We start from the raw sequence: 17642 nt of genomic DNA on the forward strand, positions 1-17642 counted from the left end.
ATTAACCCGCAGTTACTCTCGTGGCAAGCGCGGCACTCATCTCCATAGTATATTGCTTTTTGTTGAAATTTTACAAGACCTCTACTTCTGAAACTCCCTATACCTTGCAAAACAGATTGTTAGGAAGAGAATATGTCAGTCATTTTCATTATCTTTGAAAACCAAGACCCTCAATCCATTTATTAGGTTCGGCAGTGCATGTTTGGTGAACGGTGCGCTCAGTAGAGAGTAACAGAGCTACTCATATTGCACACATTGTAATAAGTCAAGGTTTGTCTTATGATTGTGTTTAATGTGAAATGTTCATGTTGAGATTGTTGTTAGTGAATTGATACAAGTTGCAATGGCATCCACTAATCAGATACCTTCGTTTTTGGGTGAAACGATGAAGGAAGTGGACTTGAACAACGAAAATGATGATAACTCTGAAAGAAGAAGAAGAGGCACTTTCGATGGTTGAAGACAGTATTCCATTCATTTTACCAACTGGGGCCTCCATGGTCCTGCTACAAATGTTCGAACCTGGAAACAAAATTTGCAAAGTATTCCACGAAAGATGCTGAAAGCAACAGAAGTGATGACTGACTGTGTAAAATTTTTGTTTCCTATTATGGAGGATTACATGTATGCATTATTTAGTTCATACTAAGCATACCCCTATCTCAGATTCGTTTAAATTTAAGTACTGGTGTTCCTATATAAATAACTATTTGCTTAAATTGCAAGATACAGTGGTTGACAGTACTTTGGTGTCGCTATACTGTATGTCACGGCCTGCTAGCAGCGAGTGTTCAGCGACTGATGATCTGTCTGCTTATCCCAGCCGGCCATGTCTGTTATGCTCCTTCAGTCGTGTGGCGATGCTAGCAGGCTATGACATACAGTGTAGCGACACCACTGTATCTTATCACGCCTGACTATAAAGGGAAGCCATTTAAATTTTGAAGCACACCAACAGCTTCAACCGCAAGGAGGAATCTCAATGGGTAAACAAAGCCTGGTTTCCAGTCCTGAAAACCTTAAATCCTGGAAGGCACGATGGCCGTGGCAGACCAGAAAAAGCAACGGGTGATCAGCTGCCTGCCTCCGCCAGGTCGACATACACTGGACTCCTTAATGCTTCAATCATTGGCCGAAGAACATCCAATCAGCGACCGCCCTCCAGCATGGCAGACCAATAGGCGAGCAGCACTATATAATAAGGTGGAATTGCAACACCAGTCCATTCCACTGTGAACTTTGTTGCTGTCAAAGTCAGTCAGAACCCTTGATAATGCCAAGCGCAGTCTTCGGTGAAACGTCGCTGGACCACGGCCTACAAGCCCGGAAAGCACTGACACGATTTTTAAGGGGTAGACTTTGTTTAGGTGTGGGCGAGTCTTAATTTATCACCACTGATTTATTGAGGGCAAGCTCTTTCGGCCATCTTCCGCTAATACATATTCGTACATAGCCGTACATATTGCTTCTTTGATAAACTTTAGGCTGATAATCTTTAGACTCCAAAGGTTTAGGCTGGAGTAGGTTAGACTGCAAGCTAATTTAGTTAACCCATTAGGCCTAGTACATAGCGTCCGAAAAATCGGACGACTTAAAAATGATAAAAAGTACGACCTTTATGCATGGTTTTAAGCCCATAATACTTTCTTCCACTTCAGAAAGGCTGTAGCTAACAGGAAACAAGAATACATTATTCTCAATTCTTAGCATTCATTGTTGAATCACATTTGTAGCCAGGATGGCGGCAAGACAGTACAAAGTTTTGACCAACAGGTGAGATTTTTATTTATTAATTGGCAACTATTTCCAATAATTGTACTCATTGGGACAAATCATGCTGTTAACACTTTTATGAATCTATCATAAATATGTCAGTTTTATTATTGAGGTGATATAGGCTCGTAAATATAGCTGACCTGAAAATCGGACGCTATGCACAGGGTGCACTGTTGTCCCAGACATTTGCATGCCCTTTCTAGTTTGATGGTGAACAAAATATTGGAAGTTTTGGAGGAAGAACAAACATGCGGAGAGGAGCAGCTGATCTCCGTTGAACCTCCTGACGAGGGATGTGAAACGGATGCTGATAGTGACAGATCGGATGATGAGCATGAGGGAAATCTAAATCACATTGGCAGAAACCTACTCCTAAGTAAATGTGAGGTGCAGATTGCTTCAACGGAAGATGAGAAAGGGTTAGGTCTTGTGGAATTCAAGAATTATCTGAAAAATGTACAGATAAAACTGAAAAATCAGAAAAAAGATGGAAAAGGGAGCTGTCATATGAAAATGAAAGTAGTCATATGTTAGATTTGGCCAGTATGTCTGTTTCTGATACCCCAAAATCATCAGTAAGTCTAATAACAACCCACAAGAAGCAACCCCGAAGTGGACAGATCCCAATCTGTATCACATTTGATAACTGACTGTGTTTCCATTCCCCCATCAGATGAAGCAAAAAATTGTGAAACTCCACTAGACTTCTTTTCATTATTTTTTACTGACGATCCACTGTGTGTTGTGAACAGACTAATTTATATGCGTCACAAAAGAATTGTAACCTTGATGTGACGAAAAGGGAAATTCTTGTTGTTATCGGGGAACTTTTATTACACGTTGTCATCATCATCATCGTCAGTTTTCCACTCCAGTTGCCCGGGTGTGGTTTACGAGCACTCTCCACCTCTGTCTGTCCATGTACCACTCTTCTCTCATGTTGTAATTCTCATATTTTGGTCCGTATTGAAGTGTACAATAAAGTCAAAGAAAAATAAATGTTTATTTATTCCACTTATTCAATACATAAAAAAATGATTTTAATTAAGAATAAAAATCTGTGAATAAAATTATAAGGACGTTTCGCCCTTTAATTAAGGGCATGTTCAGCCTTAATCTCAATCTGAAAGTTAATAAACCAGGATCCTGATTGTGGTTGATTTTTTATAAAAATAAAAAACATAAGGAATGAGAGGATGAAATAGGAAATAAGAGTGAGAAGGTTGACAGTAGTTAATGTGTTCTTAAAATAAAAAAGCCTTAATGTCTTATAAATAAATAGTCGTAAAATTTATACACTTTCTCGAATGTTCTTGTCTAAATAATTTTTTTGGTAACAAGATGCGTAATGGTAGTACTATTAGAACGTAAACTGCTATGTTGAATCTTGTAAAACAGTTCCCTGTGTTGGGTGAGGGCGTCAGAGATTCCAAACAGTTCAGACATCAGAATAATGATGAAGAATGTGTCTGAAATTACTCCAAGTGGAATCTAAAAAACACTTAAAAGCTAGTAATGAGACGTTTCTGCCGCTCCAAATGTCAGAATAATGATGAAGAATGTAGTTAATTAATAATAATAATGATATTTGTTTTACGTCCCACTAACTGCTTTTACGGTCTTCGGAGACGCCTGTAGTTAATTACTCTAAGTGGAGTCCAAATACACTTTAAAGTTAGTAATGAGACGTTTTTGCCGCTCACTTCAAGTGGGGTTTTATAATAACATATGAGATGGTAAGATCGTTGTAAATCTCGTGTGAAAAGATGAAACTGTAGTCTTCTTAAAGCTTGAATGAAGAAGAATGCTCAATGTTAAGCAGCTTTGTTAAATATCAGCTGGAAGAAGTGACTGCAGCCTATAGTATAAAGACGAAAGGGAATTTTGGTTTAAGTCTCTTTATTAATGTTAAACTGGTTAGCGTAAAAGATGAGAAAACGTTGTTAACAATAATAATAAATAATAATAATAATAACAACAACAACAATAATAATACCAAGCTCGATAGCTGCAGTCGCTTAAGTGCAGCCAGTATCCAGTATTCGGGATATAGTGGGTTCGAACCCCACTGTCGGCAGCCCTGAAAATGGTTTTCCGTGGTTTCCCATTTTCACACCAGGCAAATGTTGGGGCTGTACCTTAATTAATGCCACGGCCGCTTCCTTGCCACTTCTAGCCCTTTCCTGTACCATTGTTGCCATAAGACCTACCTGTATCGGTGCGACGTAAAGCACCTTGCAAAAAGTAATAATAATAATAATAATAATAATTTTTTTTACGAGGGATTGTGGAAAATCCTCAATAGACACTTGTGAAGGGTCCGCACTCCACAAGTGTGTGGGATTCTTACCCACTAAAAACCACACACCTTTTTCCCACGATGTGTGTCATCAGCCCGGAACCGCTCTCGCATTACTTCAGGGTGATATCATGCTTTGTCTTTCAGATGTCTTCTTTCTTCATTTCTCCTTTCTGAACGTTCGTATGCTTTCAAATCCTTCTTCTTCTGACGAAGGACGTTCTCCATGTACACTGCCACGCGATCCCAGGATTCCTGGTTTCGCAGCATCATCGAAATAATGTTATCTGTTGTCAGTGGTGGAGGTGGTGATTATTGTTTTAAGAGGAAGTACAACTGGGCAACCATCCTCTATGTAACACTAATCAGAGAGAAAAAACGGAAGGGGTCCGACACTTCGAAAAATGAAGGTATCAGCCAAAGGAAGACAAGGGCCACGAAGGGCGTGAAAATGAAAGACTCCTTAGCCCTCGCAAACCTAACAGCGTCGGGGTCGGAAAAGAACAAGAGTTGACCAAGGGTGGTCGGATAGGATAGATGAAAGTGAGGAACCTGGCACAAGTAAGTGGAAACAATGCCAGGACTCAGCTAAGGGCCCCGTGGTCGCCAACCCACGCTCCAAAGTTCAGAGCCCCTGAGGCCCCTTTTAGTTGCCTCTTACGACAGGCAGGGGATACCGTGGGTGTTATTCTACCGCCCCCACCCACAGGGGGATTATCTGTTGTCAATTCTCCTAGTTCAAGTTCCACACATCTTCTCTGAATCGTCCAATGGCCGCATACAAAAAAGGTGTGAAATACGTCGTCAATGTCATCACAGTATATGCATGCTGCGTCACTCGCTCTGCCCACTTTATGTAATAATAATAATAATAATAATAATAATAATAATAATAATAATAATAATAATAATAATAATAATAATAATAATAATAATAATAATAATAATAATAATAATAATAATATTATCACATTTCAATACAGAGCAACATAATATTCGGTCACCACCTCACATAATTAATTTTAAAATGCAGTATATAGGTGTAGACATGTAATTACAGAAATTGGCCTGCATTACACAATACCAATAGCTCAGAGAATTACCTTATTTTACAAATGTGTAATCATGCGTGCAACTTTTTTAGACACAGCCCTAGTGGAAATGAGCTGCATATACCGTTCTTACCACATAACAGCCCTAATGGCGGTCTTACATTTCTGGCAGTAGCGCAAATCAAACTGAGAACCCGAGGACGGTGGCTAGTAGCACTAACCGTTACACTAAGAACATCATCAGATTCTATCAAGTCAAAATATGATGTTCTTTTGAGAACGAAACGTGTCATTCTTAGTTTAATATTATGTATTTTTTACAAGTATGTTTTAGAGTAATATTTATATTGAATTTGTGTGTTCAACAGACTGGAAAGTTTCTAAGTTACATTTAATTTGAGTCGACAATGGAATGTATGGCTTTCTAGTTAACAAAACATTCACAGGTTTGATTAGTTTTGAGTGAACTCTATAAATAACAACTGAAATATGCTTACATTTCTCTCATGAAGAGCAACAATTAATAATAATAATGAACAATTAATCGCCACCCTTGCAGCATTTACTTTCACTAACATGATATCGTATTAGAAATAGGCCAAATAGACAGCATTGTTGAATGTGTACATGAACATTAATCCTGATCCCCCTGTGTGGGGGCGGTAGAATAACACCCACAGTATCACCTGCCTGTTGTAGGAGCCGACTAATAGGGCCCCCAGGGGATTTGAACACTGGAGCGTGGGTTGGTGACTACGGGGCTCTTAGCTGAGTCCTGGCATTGCTTCCACTTACTTGTGTCAAGGCTCCTCACTTTCACCTCTCCTATTCGACCTCCCTTGGTCAACTGTTGTTCTTTTCCGACCCCACGGTATTAGGTATCGACGCCTAGGGAGTCTCATGTTCACGCCCTTCATCGCTGATATCTTCATTTTTCGAAGTGTCACATCCCTTCCATTTTTCTCTCTGATTAGTGTTATATAGAGGATGCTTGCCTAATTGTACTTCCTCTTAAAACAATATGCTAATCCCCACCACCACCACCACTGATACATAAATCACTACGTTGTCTCTATCATGAAATGGTAGTGTAGCTAGTGAAACAATGTTTTTCCTATCACATTAGCAATTATTTCTCTATTGCTATTTCCTGTGAACTGTTTTTCTTGAAAATATGACCATTTTCTGCAAGATTGGAAGAATTAGGCTGATAATTGTGATATAAAACACTTTGAAGTCTCAGTGTTATTTAGTCGGCCACTGCAATGTGCGGTAATAAAATGACGTATGGCTTTTAGTGCCAGGATGTGTCTGAGGACTCTGGCTTGCCAGGTACAGGTCTTTTGATTTGACTTCCATAGGCGACCTGCGCGTCTTGATGAGAATGAAATGATGGTGAAGACGACACATACACCCAGTCCCCGTGCTGGGGGAATTAACCAATTATGGTTAAAATTCCCTGACCCTGCCGGGAATTAAACCCGGGACCCCTGTGGGCAAAGACCAGCATGCTAACCATTTCGCCATGGAACAATGTGCAGTGAGACTATAGCAGATTGCGCAGTGACACACGATAACCTACAACGTTTGCCACATGCAGCGCAATAGTGCATTTCTCCCATTAATGCACAGAACCTATAGTTCTGGCTGAAAGGGAAAATCCTCTAATAGAGTTGTGTAATCTCCCTGCTAGCTTCTTACAAGCTGTCAGTGGCTATCCTGTTCAGTCAAGTGAGCATGGCGAGTTTTAAGACTGGCTTTTGCGATTTATATAGCTATTTTGCGACATGGTTAGTAAGAAGAAAGTCAGGGAGCAGTAGATTGCTTCAGTTTTGGACTCTACGGATGTAGATGAAAGTGATTTTTCATTTGAAGAGTCCGAACACGGAAATTCAAGTAGGGAATGTTCTCAGTGAAAGAGCAACTCTAGTGCCCCTGAAAACGAAACAGCTGACGAAAGGACTGACATGAGTAACTTGGACCCAGGACCTTCAAGTACCATTTTGATATATAATATTAATCAGGGACCAACTTTAGATTCATATTCTGACATGGCGACCAAGCCTAGAGTACTTTTAACTGTATTTTGATATTGAAATTTTGACATAATTCACCAGGAAAGAGTAATTCAGGGAAACAACAGCCAAAACCTCCAACTAGAACATGCAGAATCAATGACTGGTCATTTGGTTTAGAGTTTGGATGTGTTGTTCGGACTTCATCAATGTTCTAAATTAAGATTGTAATTTGTGATATAGCAGATTGTTTTATTTATTATTGGTTATATGTGTGCATATGTCTTCCAACTGGACCATGGCTGAAGATGACCCAATATATATGGGGTCGAAACCAGTCCCAGTTTTATAAGACAATATACAAGGTGGACCCATCTCCAGCCTTTGATAGTGATCACTTGTCAATACAGATCATAATGAAATTCATGACTAACATGCTGCCGTGAAAATGTTCGATAATATCCTATGCATCTCTGCGATGGAGTACATCCAATACTCAATGTAAGTAATATACGTACATATGCACGCGTGTTTATAGCTAGTGTTCGATAATTCTGGTTGAGTTTTAATTTGCCATATTTTTGGTCCACGTAGGGTTATCATCATATGGGTTGGAAGTGTATGAGAAGTGTTAGATTTTGTTTACCTGTCTGAGGATATTAATTTATTAGCATTGGCTTAGGAGTTCTTATTGTGCCATAGTTGGTAAGACATTTGTGTTTAATTCCGGGAAAGATGCCATACTGTATAAATTTCATGCAATAGCAATAGTTATTAAAGCTGCTGGTATGGAAATTGTTGCATGATTTGTGATATTATGCTCCACGTGGCTGTACTTGTGAATTGACAGTTCGCAAAACACGTGAGCATCGCCTTACCTATGATACCAGCGCTCTACTGCTGTGAGAACAGCTGATGCAATATGACTGCGATGCACAGCCTGCCTAAAATGTAATACTGTACTAAGAAAATCTAATGAATCATGACTGAAAACTCATTCACAAAAACTACTAACAACATCTGACACTAAAACGAGAATAAATTATTAAGAATAAAGGTGAGTAGGGAAAAACCGAATTACTCACAGTCAAGGGATGGCACATGAAGGAGGTTAAGGCCTATAAAGGGAACACTCCATTGATCTCACAGTCTCCTTCTTGCCGCTTGTCTTTCCCGAGCTACAATGAAATGTGGTATACACAGACGAACTAGATACATTAACCAACACATGGATATAATTGAACTACAGCTACAATGAACTATTAAACCTAAAAAGAACTATAGGCTATTGTACTAACTTTATGCTATGCTAAAAAAAAAAAAAACACACACGCACGCACGCACACACACCAAACGAGATAGCTTAACCACATAGTGAATGTACACAACACAGTTGGCAACCAGGTTTCCATACCGTGCTCAATCGATATAAATCTATATGAATGGCAGCTTGGCTCTGGTTGGATGTGTGTTTCCATGCACACCCACCAAATACAGCCAAAATCAGCCAAAATGTCAACATAGAAGCTATAATGTTGTGAAAGTAAATATATTTCTGGGGAGTGGGTTGGTGAGTCGCTGATCTCGGTAATGAACACGTCACTCTCCTAGAAGTAATTTATGCCAGTGTTCAATTTCACCAGTATGATACAAGTGAAGGTGTTTAAGCAGCCCTCCAGCATGACAAACACTAATTAACAACTAAACCAGTTTTACCTTCAAACGTGTGCTGATCTATGATGAGCAGGTTATGCACCTCAACTTCTTGGCCGAATTCTGCAGCCGTATTAGCACCGCCCACACCAGGCTTGACAAGGGACAACGAGCCCATAGAGGAGGAAGTCGTCGTGCTCTGCGTCTGAGTGCTCGCGCTCGGCCGAACAGGGCTGAGCCCGTTAGAGTCCTGGATGTCGATACGCATCGTGATGACTCCAAACGTCTACGAACAGAGATGATGATATGGATTTATCACCCTTATCTGCCATGTAGAAGACCAAATAGAAAAACCATCAGCCAAATTAACACAAGATAAATTATTTAACATTCTAAATGTTATGCACATTCACAGCTCCATGAATCAACTTCAGTCATCTTTCGATCCTTCACTCTTGATAAAATGGAAGTAGTGAAATGAAGGACAGGGAAAAAAATAGTCTGTGAGGAATATTAAATGCATCTGAATTCAACTGAGAAATTCACAAGTTGATGCACCAATAATTATCTGAAGTCTTTTGGGCTTATGCTGCAGTACTGCTAACAAATATACACTTAGCAGCTGTTACCTTTGGAGTCAGGTCTCAGCTTAACCTGGCAACACATTTACACTTCCTTGCGGCAGGCTCTTTCTGCCATTTATCCTGTACTCATATGACCATGACGGTTCTTGGTTTGAGAGGTCAAACGAGGCTTTCATTTCCCCATCTGGCACAGCCTGTCCCTATCTTATGCCAGTACTCTCGTTCTTTGATGAATTGTACACATTCCTTCTTCCACAAACTTTCGAATGAAAATCTAGGAGGAGGACGAGGAAAGCCTCTCTAGATCACAAAAACTTAACTTCTTCACTGTCTGTCCAAGTACGTACTCTGGCTCCCCTTTAACGCTGCACGATGCCAGCCTGAATACGTACTTGGGCTTGTGCAGCTTTGCCTTAACCTCTTAACTGGGCATGACGTATATATTCGTACGCTGTATGTTACAGGGTAATGGGCATGACGAATATATAAGTAATCGTATTTTACCGCGAATATCTCCTGGGTATGAAGAGCTACTTTGCCGCGTCTTGTATTGTCTTATGAATTGAGGTTTTTCCCGCTCGATGACAGCAAATACCACATGTCACGCTTCTTGAAGCTTATTTGTTTTTATTTTACAACTGTGCTGTGCTACTTGTCCGCAGTAGGCCAAATATGGCAGCATCTATGTTAGTTCAAAGCGTAAGTTCGAAACGCTCGAAGAAGACGTATTCAACACTTAGAGAATGATTCTGAAGATTTACCTTCTCAGAAATCTAAAGATCAGCGGTTTGATACAAATGAAGGCGAGTCCGATAGTGAAAGTGGTTCAGAAAGTGAGAATGAAGAACAAGGAGAACAACATGACGAATCGGATGAGGGCGAAGTGATGGACATGTTTCAACCTTTCCCGCCGCCGTAGTGTTTCACGTCAGAAATTAGTATTTTCTGGTGCTTTTGGTGTAAATGTGGACTTTGACGATGAATCCAATGTACTGGAATATTTTGAACGGTTCATAGGTGATGAGTGATGATATGTTTCAACTTATTGCCGAACAGACCAATGTGTATGCTGAACAGGTTTTAGAAGCCCATCCGAACTTCTACGGTCACTAGCGAGAGATTGGGTGGATACAAATCCAACTGACATAAAAGCTCTAACTGGACTTCTAATGCTGCAGGGGATTGTTCATAAGCCAGAAAACAGTATGTACTTCTCAAAACGGGGAAGTATCGCAACCCCTTACTTTCTGAAAATTATCTCTGAGACAAATCACTGCAGTTCTAGTGAAGTAAATGACGTAACGGATCGTGAAGTTAATATAAAATCATTCATATTATCACTAGCATGATGTGCAATTCGTAAATATTAGTTTCTTTTATTTGTTTTAATTTTAGGTGGTAACATATGAACAAAACACTCAAATTTGTGTAAACCAGGTAAATGACCTTGCAATTAATGAAAAACGGTTCAGAATGTCATATGCATGATATGATATATATAAATACCCCTTGCTTTTATTTGCTTCAACTTTCGGCTATAAAATATGGGCCAAACTGGGAAATTCCAAACAGGTAAATGACCTTACAGTTATTGTAAAAATGGTTCAACATTTCTCTAACATTAAAATTAATTAAAACGCCTTTATATTACTTTTTGTATCACAGATGAATGATATTAGTGATGTAACTAACTTTTCTGAATATCCTACCGTGTAACAACCATCTGCTGAAAAAATACACAGGGCAGGTTACACCAAGCACATCTATAATACCCAGTTAAGAGGTTAATTGCTTTGTTTGTAGCCGCAAATGCCATCCATTGCACATCATTGTAATCAGGAAGATATTCTCTTTGCAACAGCACTGCTCTAAGTATTTATCCTTCTTGCGTGGCCACCGAACAGAGACAAAAGAATGACATTAGCCATCGTTTGTTTACACTATGGCTTCCGCACCGTGCTGTGTTTCATCTTTGCTAAATTATGATAGTAAAAGAGAACTGTATTATGATATGATTTATTTAGTGAAAATGACAGTTCAAGTGAACCTAGTGATCAATCGTGATGAAGACGACAGTGGTATTCTTGATATTGTTTACCGGCAACAGGTGGTGATGAGAGAACTTCACACTACTGTATATAGTCCGACTGGGCAAGCAGGTTTGGAAACATATATTCCCGACAATTTTACGGAGCTGGACTCCACCGAATTAATTTTTTTTGTTGACTTTCATAGTTTTTTTAGAAAATTAAGTTTCTACCTATGTCTGTATTTCTTGTTTATGTACATGAGTTTTTAGAACACTGCGGAGAAAGCAAGGCAGTGTGACCAAGACCGTGAAAGAGTTAATATCATATGGACTGGAAGAGTTTGAGAGCTGAATGAGGGGAAAGGTTACACAAAACGAAGTGGAGATATTTTTTTTTTGCTACGGGCTTTACGTCGCACCGACACAGATAGGTCTTATGGCGACGATGGGATAGGAAGGGCCTAGGAGATGGAAGGAAGCGGCCGTGGCCTTAATTAAGGTACAGCCCCAGCATTTGCCTGGTGTGAAAATGGGAAACCACGGAAAATCATCTTCAGGGCTGCCGACAGTGGGATTCGAACCCACGATCTCCCGGATGCAAGCTCACAGCCGCACGCCTCTACGCGCACGGCCAACTCGCCCGGTGAAGTGGAGATATTAGTTTGGAGTTTGCTGTCTCTCTGCAGTGCAAGGTAATGCAAAGTTTGTCCTCGTCGTTTGGGACTTTCGATGTCCCAAAAACAACCAGGCATTTTCTTGCTCTGATCTCTTTTAAAAGACCATTTCCAGTGTTAAATCTACCGTACATAAAATAGGGCCTCTCTCATAAACTCAGATCGTACAGCAGCGTTTCTACTCTCCGAGACCTAAGCAGCTGTACGGGAAGCGTGTGCATAGTTCTTGATCTGGCAAGGACACATGTTTGATCTAGCAGCAATAACCAGTCTGAATCACAGCTGTTAACATGGTGAGAGTTACCATTGCAACACCGTATTTTTGTATGTAAAAGTTATTTTAAGCATGAGTCGGCTCGACAGGTACACGATCGATTTGTTCAGAATTTTCTGGTGAAGCTCCACCTGCATGAGCACAGATTCACATAATTGTACATAAATTTGAAACTCCTGGTTCAGTGCTCTATAAAAAACATGTGCGCACTCAAAACACTTTTAACAGCGGAAAAGAAAAAAAGAAAAAAATTACTCACAAATTAAGCCCAACAAGTAGGGATTTCAGTTCCTTCTACACACAGAGCTACAAAGCTGTTACACATCAAACCATACAGGTTTACATGGGCTCACTATTTAAAACCTGTTAATCCAGCGACAAGAGTGAGATACTGGAGTGGTATCTTGCATCATTGAATGATCGTTTATTCAACCCACAACTTGTGTTCTTTTCGGATAAGACCTGGTTTAATGTTAATGGTCGTATGAACAGCCATAACTCTCGCTATTGGTGAGCAGAAAATCCTAATGGTTTATGATGTCCCTCATTATGAAGGACGACACTCCCAGCATCTTTTATAAGGAAAGATTTCGTATAAGATTGTATACACGTTTAAAGCAGGGCGGCCGCTCGGCTGAGGCAGCTGCCGTAGTGCAGAGTACAAACACCGTGTGCTCGGTTTGGGTTCGTAAGAGAGACCCTGTATGTACATTTATCTTGAATTGTAATGACATCTGTCTAAATGCCTTTCAAAACAACTTGGTCGCCATGGTGTTAAAGCAGGTGTTCCAAGGTCCTCAGTTGTCCAGTATTGTGCAGCTGGATGTTTAATTTGTTTTAATTACGCTGTCAATGTTGTGAACTGGTGAAACTTAAGTTCTTCACCACATTAAGAGTAGGGCCTACAGTACCATTTGAGTTGTGTAAGACGAAATATTCTGCCTTTGCATGAATACAGTGACCAAGAGGATTACGAGATCAGTATTTTCCAATTCAAAGATGATGTGTGTTCAGTTATGAAGGAAACCTAAGGAGATAATGATTATTAGTTAAAAGTTTAAATAACCAGGTCAAATAAAAATTCTAACAACAGACTGCTGTTCAGTGCCGGACTGAAACACGGGAGGAAGCTTTATGACGTAACAGTTTGTTCACGTTACTATATCTGTACTGCATAGTACGACGAGATACTAAACTTAGAAATATTTTTAAAAGGCTACCCGTTTCAAGAGAGCACTTTTTTTCGTGGAATCATCACTGGTCACTTAAGACAGGTTTCGCAGTATCTATGTATTTTACTGTATATACACTGGCAGGTATTCTTTACAAAACGCTTAACAATGTGGCACAATGTAATCGTATGTCTACAAAGGATATTCAATAATAATAATAATATATCTTCGATTGTCCAACTCTTGTCCCATTTCTCTATGGGGTCGAGTATGAGGCGAGACGAATCTGCCGTGGCGGGTTTTTATAACCGGATGCCCTTCCTGATGTCAACCTCATCAGAGGAGTTAATGAGATGAAATTAATAATGTGATATACAGTACGATAGCAGGAAGGGAGACAGTGAAACCCGGTGTCGGCACATAACCTACTCTTGTCAAATACCACCAAGGGGTCTGTACAAGGCTTAACATCTCCACCTGACAGACAAATCACCATCAACAGCATCACATGCCCTCATTTCATATGAGCACTGTGGAGAAGTTTGGAATGTAATCCAGGCTTTTGGCATGTAATCCAGAAATTAGAGATTGTATACCGCCACCTCTCCTACCCTGTCGGCCAACATTCTGATGGTAATTTATTTTTAACCAACTGGATTCGAACCGGCTAACCGGCCTTAACGATCGTGGCCACTAGGCAGGATGATGATGATGATGATGATGATATATATATATGTCAAAGTCAAAATGACCCAAATGTTCATCAAATATGTAACAATAAACCATGTATATAAGTTTAAATACATTGGTGAGTGGATCCAATCATATGGAGGTAGCTTTCCAAATCACCCAGAACATATATAACAAAAGGTGCTTTTTGGTTAATACCAACATTCATCATTACAACAATGTCGCCAAGCCGGTATTTCTCTATGTGTCAGAATGCCTTATCCTTTCTCAGAAATGTGCACTCGCTAAGTTAGAGCAAAAAGAGAAAAACATTCTCCACAATATTCTCGCCCAAACTGCATAAACAGGATCTACAAAAGAAAATCCCGATAAGAAATCTACTCAATGTAGAGAAGATCACGGACACAACGTGCAAATACAGGGCTCGCTTCTATGGTCACTTACGACAGATGGATTACTCGCGATGGACAAAACGCATTTTTAACAATTTTGACTCAAAACCAAAAAATCCCTGGTACATTAATGTCAAAAAAGACCTCAAAGAAATGGGGGTAAAACCAGAAGATGCGTACAAACGAGACCTTTCCAGAACAAGCATAGTGACCTCTGGGGCTTTCCGGGATGAGAAATGGACAAATGGTGCGAAGTGGTTGGATGAACGCTGTGCTCGACACAGGGAGCTACTGAAAACCTACTGGATCAATCAAAAATTGCATGTAAGTAAGTAAGTAATTACCGTATTTCACGGCATAATCGTCGCACTTTTTATACCAAAATTTTCGAAAAAAATTGTAGGGTGCGACCATTATACGATGAATATTTAATACCAGTATTTGTATTACTCAAAAAATGTATTTATAACTAAATTGTATTTGATACAAATTTAAGATGCACGTAATACTCGCGTTTATACATCAAAATAATTAAAATAGTCTAAAACAAAATTCATAATTTTTCGCAACAATTCGGCGAACGTTTTTCCAACCTGAAAATAAAAATGAACGTATTAAGTTAATTTGTCATTAATTTGAGTATTAAAGTTAAAATATTACACTTGCAAAAAATTATCGCTTTGTTGTGAAATGCGGACTTACCGGTACGCAATTTATTCCAAATCTTCGGTGTCGCTATCGCAGGTTTCGCTATCTGATGCGCCGTCCTCGCCTCTGTTAATACCAGTATCAGATTCTTCGTCTCCCTGCCACACTGCGTCATCTTCGGAACCGTCTAGTGCATTAGAAATCCCAGTCCTTTTGAAGCTCTTGGAGACTAGTTCAGGTGGTATAAGATCCCAACTCTTCTTCACCCACGAGCATAACAAGTCCAAGGGTGGACGCCTGATATTTCCGGCGGGCGTCAATTGCTGATCGCCGCTCATCATCCACTCGTTGTAAAATCGACGTAAGTGGTCTTTAAAGGGTTTATTAACACATACGTCTAGTGGCTGCAAAGCAGATGTTAGGCCACCAGGAATGACTATCTGTCGTGTCTTATTTGTAGTGAGAATTTGCTTCACTTCGTTCACGAGGTGACCTCGGAAACTATCTAAAACAAGCAGAGCTGGTTGTTTTAGTAGTGCACCAGGTCTTCTATTCCACACAGTTTTAACCCAGTCCAGCATGAGTTCTACGTCCATCCAACCTTTTGGTTGCACTCGTACATGAATTCCACGGGGAAACTGTATATTCTTAGGCATCGTTTTCCTCTTGAAAATGATGTAAGGCGGCAACTTTCTCCCGTCAGCTGTAATGGCTAGCATTGCCGTGCATCGCAACTTCTCACTACCGCTGGTTTTCATTAATACACTCCGTGATCCTTTTAGCGCAATAGTGCTGTTGCGAGGCATATCAAAAAAGATTGGAGTCTGATCGGCGTTACCGATTTGAGAAAGCAAGTACGAAGTTTCCTTGCGCAAACGTATGACAAATCGGTGAAAATTTACAATCTTGTCCGTGTAATCAGCAGGCAACTTTTGGCTTAGTGTTGTTCTCCTTCGCACTGACAGATTGTGTCGTCGCATGAACCCCTTAATCCACCCACGAGTCGCCTTAAACTGAGTTACCGGTATGTTGTGTTTGCGCGCTACCTCCTGTCCCTTAATTTGTAACATTTCATATGATACACTGCAGCCATTGTTACGTATTTCACTGACGTACCTAAACACTTCTTCGTCAATTATAGGAAACTTCCCTGTTTTAGGACCTCTAAACGCGCGTCTAGAAGGGTTTGTGCTTTTCAGCTTGTTCTTTACTTTCCGCCAGTCATGCACCAACTTTTCACTCACAGAAAATTTTCTTTCTGCAGCTCTGTTCCCGTGCTGTTCAGCGAAGGCAATTACGCTTAGCTTGAAGCCCGCAGAACAGTTTCTATATTTACCCATAATCGCTTATAAATGCTTCACACGTTAATGTTTTGCGATATAAATGACTTTCCGTAATTGTTCACTATTAAAACAAATTATTTCTGCAAACACCCAAAACACAAATTAAAAACTTAAATTCTCACGCACACATGTCTACAGTAATCACGTAAATCTGAAACAAATAAATGCATCTGTGATCTGTCCATTCCAGAACAGCCAATACTGTTAGGCAGCAAGGAAGCATGCAGCAATTTATCAGTTTAGCTCGTTGGTTGCGACACACTACTGCGCTTGCGCAAAGCTCGCAAACCGGAGCTCTAGCTAGCGCGGTGTAGATCTACTGTATAGTTGACTGTATTCCGATACGTCAGTAACAAACATTCATTTTTTTCAATTTCTTTTAAACATACGGTAATTAGGTTAATATTTCTTCCCAGTTATTGATGATTTTACATCACATTACTGACGAGTTTATAAAATAAAACTTTAATAGCATTGGATAATAATTATCTTGACTGCTTGGATAAAAGTTTTCATCCCATGCCCGGACACTTATGACGTAGTAGTAAGATGAGAGTCTAGCGATGACAACTGAGACCGTAAATAATTCGGCTGAATAATTCCGTGGAAATCTGCGTTATCGTCTTGGATTTCACTTCGTGCGCAATAACACAGGAGCCGGCCCCATGGTGTAGGGGTAGCGTGCTTGCCTCTTACACGGAAGCCTCGGGTTCAATTCACGGCCGGGTCAGGGAATTTTACCTGTATCTGAGGGCTGGTTCGAGGTCCATTCAACCTACCTAGCCGGTATTTCCTGGCGACGTTGCCGATAAGCGATAACTTACAGCCTTACGTATTTCAAATGGGAACTCATAATATGTAGGTGGTGAATAAATAGTACACTGTCTCGCGAACACGTTGTCAAACTGCCGATAGCCTACCGGTAAGCATAATATGTAGGTGGTGAATAAATAGTACACTGTCCCGCGACCACGTTGTCAAACTGCCGATAGTCTACCGGTAAGCCATGCGTCGTACATATACCGGTATTATTTATTTATA

The 17642-nt window shown here is 40.1% G+C and overlaps 1 protein-coding gene across 1 annotated transcript in view; it reads right to left on the reverse strand.

The window, feature by feature from the left end:
- The window catches only part of pic (DNA damage-binding protein pic), a 148908-nt gene that overhangs the window by 51903 nt on the left and 79363 nt on the right, over nucleotides 1–17642 (reverse strand). Inside the window, exon 15 of the mRNA XM_067156832.2 lies at nucleotides 8859–9081. Coding sequence (XP_067012933.1) covers nucleotides 8859–9081 — 223 coding nt within the window. The remainder of the gene's footprint in view (nucleotides 1–8858; nucleotides 9082–17642) is intronic.

This window comes from Anabrus simplex, chromosome 12, assembly GCF_040414725.1.
Source record: "Anabrus simplex isolate iqAnaSimp1 chromosome 12, ASM4041472v1, whole genome shotgun sequence".
In the NCBI taxonomy this organism is placed as follows: Eukaryota; Metazoa; Arthropoda; class Insecta; order Orthoptera; family Tettigoniidae; genus Anabrus; species Anabrus simplex.